This window comes from Microtus ochrogaster, chromosome 1 (assembly GCF_000317375.1).
Source record: "Microtus ochrogaster isolate Prairie Vole_2 chromosome 1, MicOch1.0, whole genome shotgun sequence".
NCBI lineage: Eukaryota > Metazoa > Chordata > Mammalia > Rodentia > Cricetidae > Microtus > Microtus ochrogaster.
Genome location: NC_022009.1, coordinates 117,307,964 through 117,330,869, shown reverse-complemented (window position 1 = coordinate 117,330,869; position 22,906 = coordinate 117,307,964). Strand labels below are relative to the sequence as shown.

The 22,906-nt window shown below is 33.5% G+C and overlaps 1 protein-coding gene across 1 annotated transcript in view; it reads left to right on the top strand.

Annotated features, from left to right (window-relative positions):
- The window catches only part of Bche (butyrylcholinesterase), a 50,537-nt gene extending 45,591 nt beyond the window's left edge, over positions 1-4,946 (top strand). The window contains exon 4 of the mRNA XM_005344108.3: positions 793-4,946. Coding sequence (XP_005344165.1) covers positions 793-917 — 125 coding nt within the window. The 3' untranslated portion in view covers positions 918-4,946. The remainder of the gene's footprint in view (positions 1-792) is intronic.
- The last annotated feature ends 17,960 nt before the right edge of the window (positions 4,947-22,906 follow it).

Sequence of the window (22,906 nt, the reverse complement as noted above, 5' to 3'; positions counted from 1 at the left end):
AATATTTAATGATATTTATCAACATTTACCGTAATTTTAATAGCAATTTTCTACTTTTTTGCTTTTCTAAATGCTTGCAGTTTATCCTCTTAGCCATTTCATTTTTAAAGTTTCTTTTCCCTTTATCACAAAAAATGTATACATGTGGAATAATGATTAATGAATGGCATAATCATCAGATAATACTACATATGACTCACAGACTACATGAAGGCCAATATTTTCTTGTTTTCTTTGTATTTTACAAAGGAAATATTAAACTGCTTTCTTGTGGACAACACTGTAAATAACTGAACATCATATGGAATGAAAATTTATTTTAATGAATGTAAAAGTCTGTATGGAATGATAATTATGAAGTTCTCATTATATATTAATAAACATTTACTTATATAAGTACTTTAACTGAAGATAATACCCCAGTGTCTATGTGTGACTAGATTTTGAATTTTGAAGTTTTTTTCTACTGCTTAAAGAGTTCATTAATAGAAGTAATATCTACATGTCTTCTGGGAAAATAATGAAAGAACATATAATAATTTGACATGATACTATTCATGCTTTCACATTATTTTTATTTTATATACATTTTAGTTGTATTATTTAATATACTGCATAAAATTTATTAGAGGCTTTTCTAGTAGTAATAGAAGTGCTTAATACATAATGAAAAATAAAACCTTGCTATGCTGTATACTTGCAGAAAATGTCATCTATAATTAGAATTATTTTTCAGGTAATGTAAACAGAGATTAAACTTCGGATTAATGCAATGAATTCTGTGTTTTACAGGGAATATTGATGAAACAGAGCAAGAGTGGAAAGCAGGATTCCATCGCTGGAGCAATTACATGATGGACTGGAAGAATCAATTTAACGATTACACTAGCAAGAAAGAGAGTTGTATGGGTCTCTAATTAATAGATTTGCCCTTTATAGAATGTTCATTTTCCTGTAGATGAGAGCAAAAATACCAGCAGCTCTCTCCACACATACCAAGAAAGCTATTAGACAGCAGCGAAACAAATGCCAGAGGAGAGTATTGATTCCTCGCGTCTTTCACTTAGTATTTTACTAACCTTTCAGAACCGAGTCACCATAAGTTGATTTATTAATTTATAGAATACAAACTTTGTGTATTAATACCACGTGCTCCTCTGATCTTGTTTTCCTGGATAACCTAATGGGTTTGCCTACAAGGAGCACACTCTTTTTATTAACTCCTCCATTTTCCGAACCACGTAGAAAAAAGTATCTTGAAAAACTGAGTCAGATTTTGAAACACTAGATATTATAGCTTATGTTAGTGTTTCCTCTAATTTATTTATAAACTTAGTGTTAATATTGAATAGTAAAATAACAAAAAAATTGCTAGTAATATATACAGGAGCAAGAGAGAATAGAAAAATAAGAACCATAGTATCTGGCAAAGGTGATAGTGAAATAAAAGATGACAAGCACCAACTCAAGGAATTTCATGTACCATTGAAAAATTAAACCAACTTGCTGTCCTGCATCAGGAATCACGTTTCAGGCATCAGTTTTTGAAAATGACTTGGCATATGGAGCAGGTCCCATACAAGAAGTCCACAGAGAAAGAATACATTGTTTAAAAGTGAACCCTTTTCCTCCATGCTGTGCTTTGGGGCAGACCCCGAAATCGGTTTATAGGAACTCTTGGATATTGTGCCTTTAACAGATTCACAGATGAAACAAATGTTCAAGTTAAATTACTCATGAATTGAATGCATGTGAATCTAGACTCGACATCAGTCAGTCCTCTCTTGGTTAATAATGAGGAACTGTTACTATAAAGTCATATAGCTGTCACCTAACTTAGGTGATCTTTTGATTCATTTCTCAAAATATGAAAAATAAACATGTTTTAGATTATAAAAGATTAAGTGTGGCTAATCCAGGCAGTTTAGACTTTTATTTTGATCAATTATTTATATGCTGAAAAATGATTTTAGTGGATTAAGGTTCAAATTTTGATTTATGAGAACTAAAGCAATAAGACTCATCTTTTTAAAAAGTTCCCTTCTTATAATATCTAATTTTTGAAAAATAATAAAATAATATTTTTGAACATTATAATGATGAGATAATTTAAAAAGTAAAGTAATTAAGTTCTTATCAATCTGAAAATTTCTTGGATGATTATTAATAAAATTTTAGCTGTGACACAACCCAATGCCTAATAAATAAGACAATCTGCACATTGCTGAAGGAAACAACAAAATTAATAGTGAAATTTCATAGCATGGCTGTCAATACTGAACTCAACAACACCAGTTTAAAAAGCAGATTTGTAGGATGGAAATGCTTTGCCTAAGTAGCCTGCATGTAAACCATTATTTACTACCCTTTCACACTGAACAAGATAAAGAAAAGTTCATCAGCAGTTATAAAAATGCATACAAATGTGTCTTAGGGTTCTTTAAAGGAACAGAACAGATAGAATAAATACACATATTATAAAGAAATTTATTTGAGTGGTTTAGCAGAAATATATTAGTAGTTCAGTAATGGCTGTCTCTAACTGGAAAGGCCTAGAATATAGAAACTGTTCAATACCCAAGGCCGAAAGTCTCAGCATTCCCACTCAGGTGCTGGAAGCCTCAAGAAATACTACAGTTCCTGGACTTTTGTCTTCTTTTGAATCCCCAAAAGTGTGTTCTAATATTAGAGAAGGGATGTCACATTAACAGAATAGATTAAATTTACCTGCAAGAATTAGGCTAAGCAGGTAAAATGCAAAATTTCCTTCTTCCATGTCTTTTGATCTGAGCAGGCACCATAAGGTGCATAACATATTTAGGATGGGTCTCTCTGTTTCAAATAACCTGATTAAGAAAAATCACTCTCAGGTCTGTCCTGAAACATGGGAATAAGTTAATTTCAGCAACCGTCAAGATGACACCAAAATTAGGCATTACAAATCCATCCATTGTCAGCCTGACATATAGCTAGCTTTCCTCAAGCAAAGTTTTAATTTCCAAATGAAAGCAATAATAAAGTCATAATTACACCTAACAATCTATAACTGTCTCATGAAAAGCTGTAAACATATTATCTATTTTAGAATAGCTAGCAAAATCCCTTGAAGAATCCTTAGTCTTATAGTGTCTCTCAACTTAAATATGACAATATTGATGTATAACACTTAACCAATGATATTATCTTGATTGATGTTACAGTGCATGCAAAAGATATAGAGGGAAGAAATCAAAAATATCTGTGTATACATGCTAACATATTGTTAACATAATAAGACAGAAATTCATACCAATTTCAATCATTTCTGCAAACGAATCTTGGCCAGTATTTATAACTACATTTCTCTACTACCCATTTCTTTTCCTCCACATTTAGTAAGCAGCTTATCTTTATGGGTTTCCTGGAAGTAATGTGAATTAAAAATCAGTATCCAATAGGTCATGCAAATTGGATTGTTTATTTTTCCTCAATGCTTAGTTACTCTAGTAGAAGACAGAAGGCTAACAATAAAACTCTTCAGTAAGCTAACACAATCCTAATTCATGGGGACTTGGTCTTCCCTCATTCACGAAGTTCTAGGCTTTCTAACTGGCTCAAGTCTGAAAATTGGCATGTAGAGATTCCTTATTACGACAATCCAATTTATCCTTTCTTGCATTTGTTCTAGAGTTTTTCTGTTTACAGAGATGAAACAAACAGATAGGCTTCTATTTAATTTCTTCCTAGAAATACCATGTTTCACTAGACAGTACCAAAGGTCCCTATGGGTCAGACCTTTGCACACATTGCTTTGTATGTGTGGCCCATTCCAATACCTATACTTGTCTTGCCTTTGACAATTCAATGATGCCACCTGACCTATGCAAGTCAGTGGCCCAATTAAACCCATTACAATTAATTAATGCATTGAGCAGCAGCATCTTCAATGTTAAGATCTGACCTAAGGAAAAGAACAATGACAAGGCTCTACAAATGCGTTGGAGCCCTCTCAGCATTTTCCATGCTACCCACTCACCGTTTTTTGTAGTTCAGGGCATGTATTCTTTGCCCTGCCACTGTAAAGAAATAGATATTTCCAAGTTTATCTTCTCTAACGTTCCAAATTCTGTGTCCTAAAATTCCCATAATCAATAATAAGCCTTGTCAATATAGCAGGCCATTCAGTTTCTTTTAAGTAGAATATCATTTGATAAATACATCAGCCTACCAATTATATATACCTCTGCTACCCTTTTTCAATTGTGAAAGCTTCCACAAACAACCTAGAATCATCATTCAGTGGGTGTATATCAATAATCTCAGCCTGATCCAGTTTTATGTTCCTTCTACCATGATCCTACATCGTTAAGATCTATTCTCACACATGTTCCCCGGACCTCTACTTTCGTGAACTAGAAAGTTCAGTAAATTCTTTAGTAGAGTCATTGACCTCAAAGACCTCACTTCTAGGAGCTTTCTTAGTCTCCTTAAAGGTCTACAGAAAATAATTAATTGACACTAAGGAACATCTGTATAGCCTTGCCTAGCATTTCCTTCAGGGCAGATAATTTTGAGTTCTTCGTACAAAGCAGGGTCAATTTTCTCAGGCAAGGATGGAGAGAGAGATATGTTTGGGATGCATAATCTACTAAGTGAGAAAATATAGCGATTTGAATGAGAACACCCCTCCCCCAGGCACAGGCTCAGATATTGGAACTCATGATCCTCAGCTGGTGCTGTTTGGGAGATTTAAGAGGAACAACCTTGCTGGAAGAGATGTTTCACTCTGGAAAGGCTTTGAGATATATAACCTCATTATTCTTCTACTTCACCCTTTCTGTATCATGCTTGTGTTTGAAGATGTAAGCTCTAAGTTTCCTGTTACAGGCACCATGACTGCTGTTTGCTGCCATGTTTCCCACTGGGGATTGTTATCCCTCTGGAAATATAAGCCCAATAAATGCTTCCTTCTATAAGTTCCCTTGGTCATGTTATTTTATTATAGCCAAGCAAAGTGCATCATACATATACACATATTCATTTATACAAAAAAACCTCTTCCATCATAGAAGTAGAACAAAGATATTTGTTAAATGACTTTATATGGTAAAAAACAGAAAGTGAGAAAAATAGTAGGATGATCACATGATATTCACCTAATTAATCACTACAATTAATTCAAAATGATGTAGTATATCTTATAAAAGAAATATATAGTCATACAGTTATAAAATATGAATATACACAGCTCCTCTCATATATGTATATATATATATATATATATATATATATATATATGTATATACATTAGAACCAGAAGTGGCAACAATAGCAAAGTTTGATGTTATTAAATATTTTATTTATAAACTAATTTTGAGAGAATTGTTTGAAAAATCCTGCTGATCTCTTGTAGAAGTATTTGAATTTTCTTCCAGTTGTTTCTCAGTTTTGCCTCTGAGGGAATATTATCTTTCTCAATACCCTGGGAATCTTCACTCTGAAAGGGATATTTCCGAAGAGTGTTTCCATCTCTGCATACAAAAAGGAGTAAGCCAAAATTGGTCTTTGAAGAACAGAGATTCTTCGGTAGATTATACAATCAGAGAAAAATGTCCTTGAGCGGTGCCTATCCTTTTGGTCATCCGTCTCCAGCCTTTTTTGGTGCCATCCCACCGGATCACTTCAGCACTTTAAATCCTCTGAGTTTTTTACTCCATGTCTGTTTTTTTTTTTTTTTTTTATTCAGTAGTATCAAAGAAAGTCTGTTTTGCTCTTTAGCTTTAGCTCAAATTTTAGTTTAATAATAAACAAAATCCAACATTTTTAACAGGTCCCAGGTCCACACCAGCTTTTACCAATTTTTTATTATAATGTACTGGAAAAGAAAAAGTTGCTTGCAGCAGACATATTTCAGAAATTGTGATTCCTCTGATGAAGACAGCAATAGTCTAATTTTTGAGTGAACTTTTCCAAATATCTTTCTGAACACAGTCAGATGATTTTACATTATTGTTGAAGCCAACGCCCGTTTTAATTTTCAGTGCTTCTTAATAGTTTTTGAGCCTATGGCTTTCCTTTTCTTCTCCTCTGAATGAAATTCGAGTTTTCATGGTTGTATGCTTTTCCTCATTGATTCCTGCTAACAAATGTCCTTCTACTTGGATTTCTTTTCTTTTCCCTCTGCTTTTTTGCTGCTGTCCTCCTCCTCCTCCTCCTTATTTTTTGTTGGTTATTTATATTGTTTTTTTTCCTTTTTTCCTGATGTAAATCTAGGAATACCTGGTAAGCTCCAGGCATATATTGAGATTTGTATTGTGAAGCCAGTTTATCTTAACTACAGCTAGTGATCCTCACTAGCAAGAATCTTCCTATGGGAGCTGAATTTAATTAACACATTTTTTTCTTAAATAGGATTTCCAGAAAACTGTTTCAGGATATTGAAAAGAGGACTTAGTGTTTTCTCCATATGTCATTGGCCTTTGCCCCAGGCACTTTTTTTTTTCAGTTTTAGTTTTAGAGCAATCATTCTTTCCAGTAGTTCTTCAACATTATTTTATTTTCTTTGGAAAATGTTCATTTCTTTGTTTTTTTTATAACATTGTTATGCAATAATTCTGAAAATGTCTCTTTTAAGCAAATATAAAAGACATCTGATTACAAATGCTGCTGGATTAATGTAACATACACACTTTGAATATGTCTTGACTTCACAATTTAAGTCAAAAAATATGTTACTTTGGAGAAGAGGTTTTGCTTTTGTTTTCACAGGAAATGAGACATGGTTTCTCTGTGTATCTTTGGCTGTCCTGGAACTCATTCTGTAGACCAGGCTGCTCTTGAGTTCATAGAGATCCATCTGACTCTGTCTCCCAAGTGTATGTGCCACCCCCATTCCCAACTACTCTCTTTCTTTTAAGAACTTTTTCTATCCTATTTTCTATTCTCTTCCAAATCTAAATATATTGTTAAACATACTGTAAACTATTTAAAGATTTTTTTCTCATATTAATATGTCTTTATTGTATATTTCTCTTTTTCTCATCACATGAATCTTTAATTTGTTAATTGAAATGGCTAGGATTAAAGCCACAGCTTTGGTGGCAGGATATGCCAATTCCTTGGCTTCCTGAGAGTCTAGCTAGCTTCATGGTGGAGGTACTCATGGGAGCCACTTCCCCCCCAAAAAAAAACTCTGTGGAGTTTCTAGGTTCATACCACCACCAAGAATCAAGCCAGCTGCTGCTCATAAACACTGCTTAAGTGTTTGGTAGCAAGGCCTCTTAAAACAGTTGCACAGGTTTTGCTACTAACGCTGAGTCAGGAGCCTCTCTTAAAGAAGCCATGCCTAGCAAATTAAATCCACCCAAAACAATGCTGGTATCAAGAAGGAGGATTATTGCAAATACTGCAGTGCTTTTGCTTTTTAAAGAAATGGAAAATATTTACTATAATAGGGACCTCAACACTGCCCTCCCGTATAGGCTGAATAAAACTGTTTTAAATCAGTGGTTTTAGACTGACTCTATTTAATTATGTTTGTATATGAACTTTACTCTGACAACTGTATCTCCAAATATAAATCCATTATATTTTAAAATATTATTTGCTGTTCATAATTAAGCAATGTTGCTTAGCTTTCAAGTCTGTGGGTTTGACACTTTTTTTTTGTTTGCTTCTGTGTTTCTTTTTCTGGTTTTGGTGAATGGGATCACAGGCTGTAATGGCTGACCTGTCCTATGCAAGACTGTAGGCTGAGAATGTGAAAGCACAAGTAACTGAAGTATCAAGGAAGTTAAGACATGATTTTATATAAACAACATCTATAGTTTGGATTGAGAGATACCTCAAAGACTGCAGGTTTGTGTCTGTGAAATTAATAAATCTACAAAAGGAGGGAAAATACTTCCTAACACATTTTAATAACTTTATATAGAAGAATATTGTTTCGGTGTAGTAATCTTTATAAAAAATCTGTTGTTTAGTCAAATCTCAGCTCAGTTGCTAAGAAACTTCCAACAAACTCCAAAATAATGGAATGTGTTCTATTCTATTTTTTCCCTGCCTTTCTATCCTTCTTCAACTAACACTTTGACTAAGGAGTTCATTTCTTTATATTACATTCACAAACACTGGCATATTAATTATAATGTGTCTTTGTTACTGAAAACTTAGGAGAGTCCTGTCTGGAATGACAGAAACTTCTGAGGACATCGAGGGCCACTCTTAGGTCTCTTAATCTTGTTAATAAAGTAATAAAAGGGTGGACTCAGAAGTGTTTCTAAGGGCAATTTTGTTAGAATCTAAAGGCGGGATGGGGGGGGGATAAACAAACAAAACCAAACAAGACTATGAAGCTGCATAGTTTGGTCATTGTCCAGAGCAGGGAGAAGGAGAAAAGGCAGAGAAAAAATAGTGTAAATAGTGCTGTAACAGAAAGGACAGGGGCAACTTAGAAAAGAAATGTTTGAAAGTCAGCGTGGGAAAATGTGTCCAGTCTTTTTTTTTTTTTTTTAAGTTGCATTTCTTTTGGTCCGAGAACTCAGAAAAACAGACAGACAACAACATTGCTGTGCCTAGGCTCAACAGAAACAAGTATTCTGGAAAGGAAAAGTAAATTATGTCATTAATGTATAGAAAATTATTACTCTAATTTCTTTACTATTTGCTTAATGCGAATCAACCTTCCTGATGGGTGGTCCTTTAGCCATGTCATGGGTTCCCACATCTGTTTAACTTTTAAGGGAGTAAATAATGGCATGGTTCCACACTGAGGGAGGTTAAGTTCTTTGAACTGGAAGGAAGTAGCATTTCCTTAATGGACCTCCGCTGCTACTGTTACATTTATATGCTTAGCAGGGTTTAAAACTCTTTTATTATTTAGCAAAGCATTTGCTGGAAAAGGCTAGAGGAGAGAGTGGAAAAATAGGATACTACAGTATAAACACCAAGACAGTCACTAGAAAATAAAAAAAAAATTATTTAGAAGGATAATATAAATTGAAATCAATTTCAGTCATGGTGGCATATATCTGTGATTCTAAGTGTTCAGAAGAAGAAGATCAGAAGGTCCAGGTAAAGCTGAACGTCACAGTGAGAGATACTACTTTAAAACTATGTAAAGGGGAAAGATATCACTCAGGGATGAGCACTTGCCTACGAGTATGAATGAAACCATGGGCTGTGACCTTGCAAAAAAAGGATAAGAAGAAAGAAAGGATATTGTAGAATATTGTGATAAATTCTGTTGTCTATTATCATTAAATCAGAGTATCTTAAGAACAGAACAAGAAATGCCATATGTCTTGTAGTTGTTAAATGGTATTAAAATTCAGGAAGGACATCATGGATCACAGACAGATCATAAGAAAAAGATATGGTAAAAAGGATGTCAGTTCTCAGTTATGAAACACTCATTAGGATCAATATAAGTGACAAAAAACATGGCTTGAAATAATTAAAATATTAAAGACTTAAAAATAAAAGAATTAATGGGATTGGAATGATGGCTGAGCAGTTAAGAGCATGTAAAACTCTTGAAAGGGATTTCAGTTTCATCCAAACACCCACACTATGCAGTTACTATCACCTTTTAACTCCAGATCTAAGGCTTCTCTAAGTACCTGTACCTGTGCTCATGTTCATATCTACACACACACACACACACACACACACACACACGCAGGAATGCACACATACACCTAAAAATAAACAAAGAGATAAAATGAAACACAAGAAAATTATGAAAGATAAATAAAAGTCATATATTATTTTTTTAAAATAATGAACTTCAACACTTGAAAAGTGTAATACCATATACAAAATAATTAAATGCAATTCAAAAAATGTATACTAAATAAATCATTTAGCCTATAAACACAAGGACCATTGTTTATCAGCAAAAAGTATTGAGTGCTTCACACATTCCAGAATTTCTGAAATTGACATTTTTTTTTGTTTCATTAGGAAATTTTTAAAAAATCTAAAATATGCCCTAATTGAAAAGAAATAAAGTTAATCTGAGTTATTCATAATCTAAGTCAGACATCTGGCAGGAGTTAGATAGAGAATTCTAGAGACTGATCTGGAAAGTCTTCTAGATGGTCTCAATTACAAAATAAATCAATGATAGTACTATTGTATATGTTTTAGGATTTCTATCTAAAAATCAATGTGAATGGTTTATGTACTCCATATGCCCAGCCTGTCCCTGGTAAATGTATATAATGTGGAACAGTTGATGTTTCTACCCCACTGGCTATAGCAAAGAATAGAAAAATAAATTATTTTTCCTGTCTTATCTTGTAGCTCCTTTTATACTTTGTACCATTTGCATATATTACTTATTCTTAATAAATATAATTTCTATCAGAGGGAGACATGGTTGGTTGATTATTCTCATGAAAAAGTTCCCAATAACTGAATGCTAATGCTATAGGCTCTGCAAGTGTTACCTAGCATAAAGATGGATAAAGTAAATTATACTAAAAAGCTGCATCCAAGGTCTTCCTGTCTTAGACTACTGACACGGATGCTGTGAACAACGGTCAGCCATCAAATCTTGGAGGACATTTGAAGACAATGCTATTAAAAATTGTATATATGGTGAGAGTTCTGAAGTCCTTAAATATTGGCCACACTTGTCTCAAGAAATTTGAGTCTCAAATGGCTCTTGCATGCTCAGTGGTACACAACTCTTGGATTAAAATTTAAGATTGTATGCAGGAAATAAAATCAGCCAATAGAAGTCCTTGAAGGAAAACAAGACTTATATTCACTTATTTGAAAAATAATTACAAATTCTTTATAGTTTGCTATATACTTCATTAACTATTTGACTATTTGTCCTAAATTGATGTTATTGACAGGCCTAAATTCATAAGCTTTCTCCCTTTCACAAAATAAAGACGCACCAGAAATTATCTTTTAAAAAGACACAGTGCCTTTAACCTTTTTCTACATACGCTTTTGCTACATTTTCTTTACTGATAAGATATGAACAATGGTGAACAGGGGCAAAAACATTAGAATTTTATGTTTAAGACAAATCTTCATATTATACATTTGATTCTGTTCAAGTTCTATCTTACTCTTTGTAGAATTATATCCACAGTATCTCAGTAAATAAGTATGACTGATATATAAGATATTACAGTTATTTTTTTCTCTTTTTATTTTAGAAAAAGACTTTTTTAAATAAAGAAACCTATGTCTTGTTTTATACTCTGGTTGGCATTTTTTATCCATTCCTATATACAAAACAAAACAAAAAACAAAAACCCAAGATCTTATTTATTAGATTACTGTGATCATGTTTGCCTACAGGATGGATGTAAGAGTTATGAAATTTCCCTGAAGACAGTTATAATTAAATCTTAGTCAAAATTGAAACAGGTATTTAGAAGATGTTTTATTTGTTTATATGTTTTGTTTGTTTTGTTTCTTTCAGCACCGATTCCTCACTCACAAGAAACCAAAAACTGAAAGGAAATCCTACATCTCTACCTTCCCTTTGTGTCTGTCTTTCTTTTTATTGTTACTTTTATGTTGGATTTATTGTATTTTATTATGTATATGGTGTTCAGAATACATATATGTGGATAGAGATAACTTCAGAGATCAGAGAAAGAAATCAGAATAAGATTTCCTTGTCTCGAAAAACCAAAAAAAAAAAAAGAAAAAGAAAAAGAAAAAAGATTTCCTGCATCTGGGGTTATAGGCAGTTATGACTTGGGTTGGGATGAAACACTGGGCATGTAGGTTATTCCTTGATTCTGGGGCTATGGGCAGTTATAATCTGGTTTAAGGAGAAATACTAGTCATCTCCCAGAGTAGCAAGTGCTCTTAATTTCTGAACCATCTCTCTAGCTCTGTCTTCTATACTTTTAAAAAAAATTCACAGAGGTAAGTTATTGTTCCTAATCTTTCTACTGAGTCAAATTGAACTCGGGTAGAAACACATTGTAAGACGGAATCTTCCAGATGACAGTATCTAGGAGCGAGGTATTGAACACTTTATCTGACTATATCACAGGGCCAGATCAACCTTGAAGAACTTAAAGTGAGACAATAAGTAGAAAATGATGAGTGGAATCAGACTTTGATCAAGCTTGCTTGCTTATGTCTACCAATTGCCCTCTTTTCAAAACTGAACCACATGACAGTATCCTAAAGAAAAGATTGAGAATACTATAGCCATTTATATGTCTGTCTTTTTAGTATGAAGCATTGAATAAATATCTTTTCTCTGTTTTTTTTAACACTTCTTTATTTATTTGATGTAATGTAGAACATGATGAATCTGCAGGGCTTTGTAGAAACAAAGTTTTAGCTCTAAAACTCCAGTAATAATGGGAATGAGGAACATGTTAGGCAAAGATATAAACATCAATTCCAAGTCAAAATGCTTAAATATTTAAGGAAAATTAAAATTCATAGGTGGTATAGAAAAATAGTAACAGATGAAGTTGCAATACAGAGGGTCTTTGTGTTTTATTCTAACATCAATGGAGAGCACTTAAGAAAATAAGAACAAGGAATCTGATTTAAAAATTCCACCTCATTATACCTCCCCTGTGGCAAACAGAACAATGGTAAAGACAGTTCTGGAAGAATCAGGAAAATTATTAAGGGGGCTACTTCAGTTTTCCAATAATTTGGCTTTGAATGATAATACTGTAAAATGTGAGATAAGAAAATGGCAAATGCTTTAAATGTAAAATCATCACAGCTTTTAAATGTATTGTTATATGTGTTATGAAGGCAAAAGTCATTTGAAAACCACTAGGATTTTAGCTTAATTAATTCAACACATTTTAGGACCCTAAAGCGAGACAGGAGAAGGATGATGCAGAAGCTCAGTCAGTAGAATAAAACTTTTCCTGAGGGTCTAATTCAAATGCTGTGTGTTTTGCAAATGATTATAATGTAATTATTTAAATAAAGCCTATATTCCTTATTATAAATTATTGAATCTTCCATTTTGATCAAAGACTCTTCAAACACATAGCTAGTCAACTGTAAAAAAGACATGAATCTCGCATAAAATCAAAGTATTTTATAAAGCAGAAACAACATTACAGCTATGATAATTTTTGTGTGGTGTGTGTGTATGTATGTGTGTTTGTGTGAGTGTGTATGTGTAAACATTAGGGAAAGAACTTGGAGCTATATGTATATTACACAAGTGTTCTACCATGAAGTTGTAACTCCAGGCACCTCTCTATTTAAAATAGTATATACAAGCTGTTTGAAATTATATTTTGTGTTGTTTTCAATTTTCTTGCATCCATGTTGTATAATAGTTTCATATTTCACACTCATTTCCATTATAAATGTCCCATCCCTTACCTTTTCCTTTCTCTTATCTTTCCAGTTACCCTTGGCTTTACTTTTCTTTTCTCATTTCTTCTCCTTCTCCTTTTCTTCCTCCCTTTCTTTTTTCTTTCCACCTTTCTTCTCCTTCTCTTCTTTGCTCATTTCTTTGAGACGGGTTTCAGTCTATAGCCCAAGATCTCCTCAATCCCATGAATATCTTCTATTGTCAGCCTGCCAAGTTTTGATTATAGGTATAAGCTACCTTGCCCACTTTTGTACATTTTAAAATTAAGTACTACACATTTTATCAGGCTAAAAAATGTGTCAGTTTCTTTTTCTAGGTTGTCTGACCCTTATGAAGGATAATTATTTCTTTCTAGCTGCATTTTATCACCCTTATAAAATAGGAAAATATCACACCGGATTCCTCATTATTATGCATTCACTATCATGGATGAACTTTTAGAAACCCATATCTGTATTTCTGGGAACTAGTTCAGTGTCTGTAGTCTCACAATAGAATATTTTGTATACTTCCATACTAGAATACACATCACAATAATATATACAGCTCCATACATATATAGAAAGTGCAATCACTCTTTGTTTGTAAAGATACACTTTTATTTTATTTATGTACACGTGAACATGTCTGTGGGCTTGTAAAGAATGTGAATGCTCTTGTCTGTAGAAACCAGAGGAAGACATAAGTTCTTCAAAGCTGGCCTTATACATGGTTTGAAGAAGTATGGTGTATGTAGGTACTGGGCCCAATAATGGGTCCTTTATAAGAGCGAGAAAGGCTTTAATTTACTGAGCCAGCTCTTCAGCTCCAGAAATCACTCTTTTAAAAGAATCTTTAAATATGAAATGGAAGTGGAAATGTAAATGGAAATCTAGGTTATGAGAGGAAAACTAGTAAGAAAACATAGATTTCATCAATATAAATATTAAATGTGTTTCTTTTTATTTTTGAAATCTTGTATTTTGAATAAAATAGATGTGTGTTCCCCAAGTTCTCTCTTCCTATTTTTCTGTTGGTAGAAGACATTGCATGAAGGGCTACAAGGTTGCCGTAATAAACTTATTATTGTATGACTTAATCAAAATGGCTTACTCCCAATTTGTAGTTATGAGTTAAGCTGACATTGATTCTGGAACTAAGATGCAGTGAAAACATTATTTCTGAACTGAGCTGTAGACTTGTTACAGAGAAAGTTGATACCAGATGAATGAGGATCTGAGTCCTCTTTCTCTCTGGGTCTTTACAAATAGTGGGTCTGCCAAAAGTGTGTATATAGCTGGCAGGCAAGCAAAGTCAATCTAAGCACTCGTGTTGTGAAACCCAGCAATCGTGTGATTACCCTCAGTGGTCCATCTGTGCGGCTGCTAGTTGCCACATGTCAGGTGACTGACTCACTTAAAGTGGGGTGGTAGGGCAGTTGCCCTAGAGAAGGAGGGCAACAAAGTTTATGTATTATTTGCCTTTTGTGATTTAAAAATATAGGAAACATTTTGGGAAACAGTAATTGTATAAACGAATAAAAATTTATAATGACTATTGCATGGCAAAAGGTAGAAAATTCCAGTTAATTTTTTAAATAGATTAGAATTAATTTTAGTTATGACTCAATAATTTTAATGTCTCATTATACATTACAGGACTTCCAAAGCCTAATAAAGTTTTTCAAAAGTTTAATAAAGACATAAAAGAAGGTTTTCCTTACCAAAGAAACTACAGCAAAATGTATGGCTCCTTTGCTTAGGTACTTCTTTTAAGAGAAGTCTGATTGATGGGAACCCAGGCACTTGCCCATTTTTTGAATATCAGAGTGAGTTGACACACAAAGAACATTGCTTCCCAACACTGTACCTAATAAGTGTTTTATAATACAAATTGTCACGTAGCATATGCTGTGACTTTATGAGGTGCCACCCTTGTTTTATTTTAATAATATTTTTGCTATTACCTTTATAAAGCTGAGGCTCAGAGAAGTTATTCATTATATCACTTAAGCAATAATTTTCTTAAAAGAAGTTTTATTTCCTTTCTATCATGTTTGTGGCATTCTTCATAGGGCCCATTAAGCAGTACTTGATGAACATCTTATTCCCTGAGCTATGGTGACAGTACAATCCAATAGTATTGTATTATGAACTATGTGCACAATACTGTACTAGCTGTGGCAATCAATAGAACATAAAATACCCATGGAATGGGTCAATGAGAAGTCTGAAGTAGAAAAACAAATGTTTGTCATGAAAAAATTTGAACTTGAAAAAGCAGATTTTCTGACTAAATCAATTAAAGAACACAGATAACACACCTCTGCTGTATACCTGCTCTACGGTCTTGAACTTTGAAAAGAACAATCACTAATACAAATCACAGAATGCACAGCTGATGCTTTACTACAAAGAGTACACAGTTTGTATATCCAAATTTTGCCTTAATACTTCTAAAATGCATGACCAATTATTACTCACTGAGGAATTACAACACTGAAACATCTAAGATGACATACCGTACTCAGCGAGCAAATGCATATTGATCTACAGACTCTAAAGGTGATGACATTAAAGTAACATAAAGTACTACCCTGAAGGCAATGAAAGCACTATATTTTGCTGCATTTATGCCTTGAGATTGCTTTCAGAAGTCATTAAATACATTTATTGTCTTATTAATAAAAGATTACAATAACACATGATAATGAGATTCACAGGACAAGTTCCTGAAAGGAGTAGAGGCTTTTGCCTTGAAAAATGAGGATACAACAATCTTCCAGAATACCAAAGAGATTTCTACCAAGAAGTTTCTCAACAATCATAATTTGTACATTTTGCCAAGGATTCTTCTCGCAACTTTCACTGATTAATAATTTCATTTCTGATCAATCCCCTCTTCTTAAAGTTTGTAAGATAAGGAATCTCCAAGCTTGTAATCATGATTTGGTGTTTTGTTTTTTTTTTTGACCAGTACAAGTCTAAGAAATCAACAGAATTTGCTTCATTAGCACAAAAGATGTTTCTATTACCCAGGTTAGTTTTAGAATTTTAGAATCTCTGTGTCAGAAACGGGGTTCAAAAACAAAGTATTAGAAGAAAAATAAAATGGTCTGGCTCCACCATTAGAAAGACAACCCAATGAAGTGATAAGATTCATTGTCACCTATTATAAGAAAAAAATGAGTCTTTCATTTTAATTTCTAGTTCCTTCAATTGTTTTGGGATCTCCACACCATGCAAAGGAGATAGAGACCAACTCAACTATAATGATTTCTTTGTCCATATCAAAATTCATATTAATTTTTTTATTCAACATCATTCTGTGTATGTGGGGGTGAAGATTTTATCAAGAGGTAATTGTTGAAAAATATCGATTCATGAAAGTTAAAGATAGCGTACATGTTACCAGAGGACAAGGAAACAGTGAAGAAAGTGGAAGGAAGGATGGTAAATGCGTCTAAAAAATGTTACAAAACTGTGATTACAGAAACAAGAATGTACATTTCATGGTGTTAGAAAGAAGGATTTTGATCCATCTCACCATGAAGAATTGGTTAACAAGTAAGAAGAAGTTGTTTAACTTGATCTTGAGAAATGACTTGGTATTAAGAATTCTGTCTGCTCCTGAAAGTGTAGCCAAGTTAAGTTCCCAGCACTCCCAGGGCAGCTGACTGCAGCCTGCAACTTCAGTCCCAGGGAATCGAACACTTTCTTCTAGACTCTTCTAGAACCACAGACACATGGAGCAAATTCACAGGTGCAGACAAAACACTAATATACATAAAAATAAGAATAAAACTTCATTTGAAAAAAAAATATATGTAACTTGATTGACTCAAACATTTCATAGTTTATGAAACCAGTATATTAGATAACACACCACTACATATATATAGTATATATATATAGTATATACATAGTATATACAATAAAAATAGTTTGTATATCAGTTAAAATATAAATTAATCAAAGGGAAAAAGTATTAGAATAAGAGAAACCTGTTCCCTTGTTCCATGGACATGTTTTAAAGCAAGTTGATCTCTCCTTTTCATATTTTGTGGTTAAAAAAATCATTAAACTAAATCAGACAACATATTTCTTAATTTACAGTGGTGAATAAAAAACTATTGTTCTAATAGTTGAGGAGATTTTTCTTTTAGACGTCTGATATTCTCTGAGATTTTTAAAATCACATTTCCTGGTTTCACTGGCAGGTATCTGTGAAGTAGAAAGGGAGATGACCTTACCCTGAATGCAGTAAAATTAACTGCTGTAGCTAAACAAAATGATGCCCAACTGAAATAAGGTGCACCAAACAGTTCCTTTAGTGAGATTCTAGGCAATTAGTCTCTACTTTGTTACAGGAGACTCTTTACTTGAAATTGAAGGACAGTCTTTCTCTGCTATGAGAAGAATTGGGTCAGTTGCATATCTGAGCAAGTAAGCCAAACAGAGCGATGACAGATGGTGACCATTGCACTAATGGTCTCATTTAATTTCCCTAGACTGTCCACAAGGCCTTGGGAACTGTGAATTTTTCTTGTGTTGCAGTCTGATGCTAAGTTTTCCTTTCAGATTAAATGGATCTTTAGGAGTTTGCTATTTGTAAGTTTTAAATATTTTTAATAAATTATGGCATGATGATCTTGACCTTAAACATATTTTCACTCTGTATTGCAGATATGTATCAAAATTTAGCAAGTCTAACAGCAAAGTTTGCGAGCTATAATCACCCTCTTTAATAAATAATGCCATAGAATAATGAATTTCTCATACATCCAGGAATATCTGTTTGCACTCTTAAAAGTCGATGTTAGACCAAAAAGGGATCAAGAGGCATTGAAGAACTATCTCACCATCATTTAAACTATTATCCATTTTATCTCCTCTACTTTGTTTCTATAAAACATTAATAAGCCTGTAAGTCTATGCTCTATGTCATTGTAACTGCTCATAGCTTTTGGACTTTACAAGAGATTGACTCCAAATATGGCATTTTCTTGCTACAAGAAGTGTGCATGGGAGAGGCAATAACTCATCTCTGCAAACTCTAATTCCACAATAATTTATTCCAGGGCCTTGGCAGCTAATGCTTTAAGCACTATTAATAGAAAACTGTACAAGGAGTGTAGGTGGTACTTTCAGTTTAGTAGTGCTGCAGTTAATTCCCTTAATTTATAAAGCACTTTTTAGTCTCATCTTTGCAAAGCTGATGAAACTGTGTAGGTAGAAACCACTTATCTCCTTATCTCACAGCCTCCCAAATTATTTCCACATGAGTAGCCTGGCTAATCGCTTTACTCTTCTTACAGACTCTGTTGGGTGATTCCCACCTGCAAGTTTGCATCTTCGAAATGGCTGGCTATTTGCATGGATCATAACGGGAATGATTTTCTTGTTCAATAATTACAGGAAATTTTGGGTTAGGATGTAACAGAATGTCAGCCTCACTTTCAGCATTTATCTTTGTGCATTCTGGTTTATCTTATGGCATTGGAATTACTATTTTTGACTGTGCTGTATCATAAAAAAACTTTATTTACAGATCGTGCGTGTTGACATTTTATACTTTTTGTTCACATCACACAGTCTTGTCTTCTTTTAAAATTATCCCTAGTCACTTAAAATGTAAAAGTCGTTAATAGCTGTGGTGGTTTGAATAAGAAGGATTCCACAGATTCACTTACTTGAGTATTCAGTCCTCAGCTGGTCAGACTGATTTGAGGGTTATTAGAAGATGCGACTTTGTTAGCCGTGGTTTCTCGCTAGGACTTTGATTTCCAAAAGCCCATGACATTCCCAGTTAACTCTTTCTGCCTCATAGTTGTGGATTGTGATAGGAGATCTCAGCTACTCTTTGAGCACCATGCCTGCAATCCTGTTCCCATGTTCCCACCATGATGGTCGTAGACTCTAACCCTGAAACTGTAAGTTCTAAGTAAATGCTTTTGTTTTATAAGTTGTCTTTGTCATGATATCTCATTACAGCAACAGAAAAGTAGCTAAGGCATTAGATTATACAGCCAAGATGTCAGATTTAATGTCTGACCCATAGTTTAGCAGTTTCTACTGGATAACGGAAATTAAACTTTGTCATTCACAAATCAGAGTGTGAATGTGTGTGTACAGTTTATTTCATTTACTAAGTTGTTACTGTTTATTTAAATTAAGCAAGACACTTCATATTGCCAAGGTGCATAACTTGAGAAGAACGCTATAATATACAAAATATATATTTAAAAACTGATATCAAATGTTAGTGACATAAGGGTGTTACATAGATAATTAATGGTACAGAGTTTATATGTAATAACATGTAGCTTAAATTGTATAGTTGAAGGGTATATATATTATATATAATGTATATATGTTCAATGCATTTGTTCAAACTGCCACATCAATAAATAGGACAATATTTTATATACTTTCATCATAAAAGATATGATAAAGATGTCATCAGATAGCATCGCTGTCCATTTACAGATAAACTTCCATTAAGCACCACCACTGTTAAGCTTCCCTAAAATTGACTATTGGCCACTAATTTCTTGTTATAAATAGTTAAGATATTGAACTGAGACTGCAGTTCTGGTGTTAAAGTGCTTACCTAGCATGCAAGAATATCTGTGTTCAGGCCCAGGCATGACATAAACCAGATGTAGTTGCTTCTGCCTGGAATCCTAGAAATAGGGATGTGGAGACAAGAGAATCATAAGATCAAGGTATTCTTAAATAAATATTAATTTCCTTGCCGGATTGGGTTAAATAATATCTTACCTCAGGACAGACAAAGAAGAAAAATTAGTGTAAAATAAAACAAAACAGAATCTCTGATTGCATCACTGTACAGTACAGTTGTTATAAGCAATAAGACATTTTGTTATTTCAAAATCTGGAAGAAATATTATGATATTTTTATCATAAATAATTAATGTTCAAATAGTCAGAGTGTCTATTCTGATTAAAACATTTCCAATGCTCTCAATACATCAAAACACTACACAGTAATTAACAAAATTGTGTGAATTTTTGTTTTATATGCCATTACAATAAATTTAAAGTTACATTAGAATTTGATGCTCTAAATTCATTGAGATAAACTTATTTATATTTTTTTCAACTAATAATTATGAATCCCCTTCCTCCCTATGTTCCTTCTTCCCATCCTTTCTTCCTTTCATTATGCCAAGGGCTGATTCACTAGCAAGCACTCTGTTATTTTAGGTTTATTCTATTGTTACTGCTATGTTTGAATTCAATTGCCCTTCAAGTTGTCTTCTATTTTAAAATACCATACCTTTCATTTTTTTTAATTTATTTTTAAATCTAATCCCTCATACAATACATCCCAACTGAAGTTTCCCCTTGGTCTGTCCACTCCTCTCAAATCCCCTCCCAACCCTGTTCTCCCCCAGATCCATTCCTCCTCCATCTCTGCTGAGAAAAGAGAAAGCCACCCAGGGATTTCAACTGGACATGGCATAATAAAATACAGTAAGACTAGGCACAGACCTTAATGTCAGGGCTGGACAAAGCAAAACAGTTGGAGGAAAAAAGTTCCAATTGGAGGCAAAAGAGTTAGAGACATCCCCATTCCCATTGTCCTGTGTCACCCAAATACTGAGCCAACAACCATGAAAATATGTGGAGAGAACCTAGTGTAGACCCAGGTAGACTCTGTGATTGTCTCACCAGTCTCTGTGATTCTCAATGAGTGCTGCTTAGTTGATTCCATGGCCTTGCTCTCCTAGGGTCCTCTCTGATCTCACCATTCCTTCTCCACTATTTCAGTGGGGCTCCCTGAGCTCTTAGGAAAGGGAGGAGATGAAGACCTCCAACCTAGACTCTCTCTCTGCCTAATGCTGTGGGTCTCTGAGTCTAGTACCTTCCACTTTGTCCTGACAAAGCCTGTCTGATAACAGCTGGATTAGTAATCAATCTACAAATAGAATAGAACATAATTATGAGTCATTTAATTGATTTTTTTTTCCTACTCATGTTTAGTTCTTGGTAGTAGTTCTGTTTGCCTGGGTTTTTTTGTTGTTTGTTCGTTGTTTTTTTTTTTTTAAGAAAATAGATTAGTTTTAGAATTCCATTCTATCTGCTATATAGAATTTTCTTAACTTCAAATTATTTTTGTATTAACTGTTTCACATTTTTTAACTTTTCATTCATCTTAATATCATTTCATGTTATATAAAATGTAAAAATTTATCAATGAGAATTATTTGTAATCTTGTGTTCACCAAAACTATTTACTTCTTTTTCATGTTGTTGTGATACCAGTATATTTGTGGTACTTAAATTTTATCAGAAAGCATTTTTAGTTTTCTATAACTTTATACGAAAATTTTACATATATAAACACTAGGTAAGTGTGTTGGAGTGTATGTATGTGTGCACATGTAAGCAAGTACCCATAGGTGAGAGGTTGAATTAAGGAGTCTTCCTTCATTGCTTTCCACCATGTTCTATGAATCAAGGTCTCTAGTTGTACCTGCTCACCAGTTCATCTAGATTGGCTGGGCAACAAGTTGCTGAGCTTTTTACTTGGGAATCAGAGATCAGATTGAGGTCTTTATTCTTGCTCAGCAAGCATATCACCAACTAACCCACATTCCCAACCTTTACCTGCTTTTATTGATTTTTTTTTGATAAGCATGTTCAGACATTGTTTCATAGGTCTCTTACACAGCTTATACTGAGACAGACTGGTTGCTTTGTTTATTTTTTCTACTTAATGATTCATCTTTTTTATTATGTTATTTGTTTTTAATGCCTTTGTTCAATACGTTCTTTTTTATATTTTTTAGTAGCTTGACAGCATTGTGATCTGGTTTTGTTTTTATTTAAGCTATAATATGCAATTTCTTTGGGTTATTTGGGTTAATATAAGAAAATTATATCCCATATTAATATTTTCTCTCCTCCATCTGGGATTCTGAAAATTTTCACAATAGGCTACATGTAGCGTGGAAACCCTAAGATTCTATGGTATGTCTCTTTACAGTTCCAAGAAAGCTCATGGAATAACTCTTAATTCAAAGATATAACCTAAATTCATGCTGCCATTGTGTTAGGTCTTTCTAATCAGGAGACAAAGAATCTAAAGATCAGATCCCCATAGGCAAGAGAAAAAAATCTTAGGTCCAGGAGTATAAGAAGTTATTTGTCATTTGTATTTGACAGCCATTTCATGGTTATGATATAATACTTGAAGACACCATCCGGATTGACCTATTTTTAGTTGCACTTTCAGTTCTTGATTGTTTGTTTAATGTATGTGTGTCTGTGATGAGGCCCAGGGTCATTGTTGAAGAAGGTAGAGGTGGAACAGTTATTCATCTGGTTGGCCAGGACCCGTACATGGGAGAAGCTTGCAGCAGGGCAACTCATCTTAGTTATTCCTCTTTAGGAATTACCTCAAAAATATAACCAAAGAAGTGTTTTACTAAACTTCTAAGTTTACAATCAAGGTTAATTATGACAAGTCCATTCTTTTTCAATGTTACACCCAAACATGATTATCATCTTTAAATGCCAAATAAAAGAATAACAAAGTCACAATTCTCTTTGCTATAATATAATAGTATATATAATAATA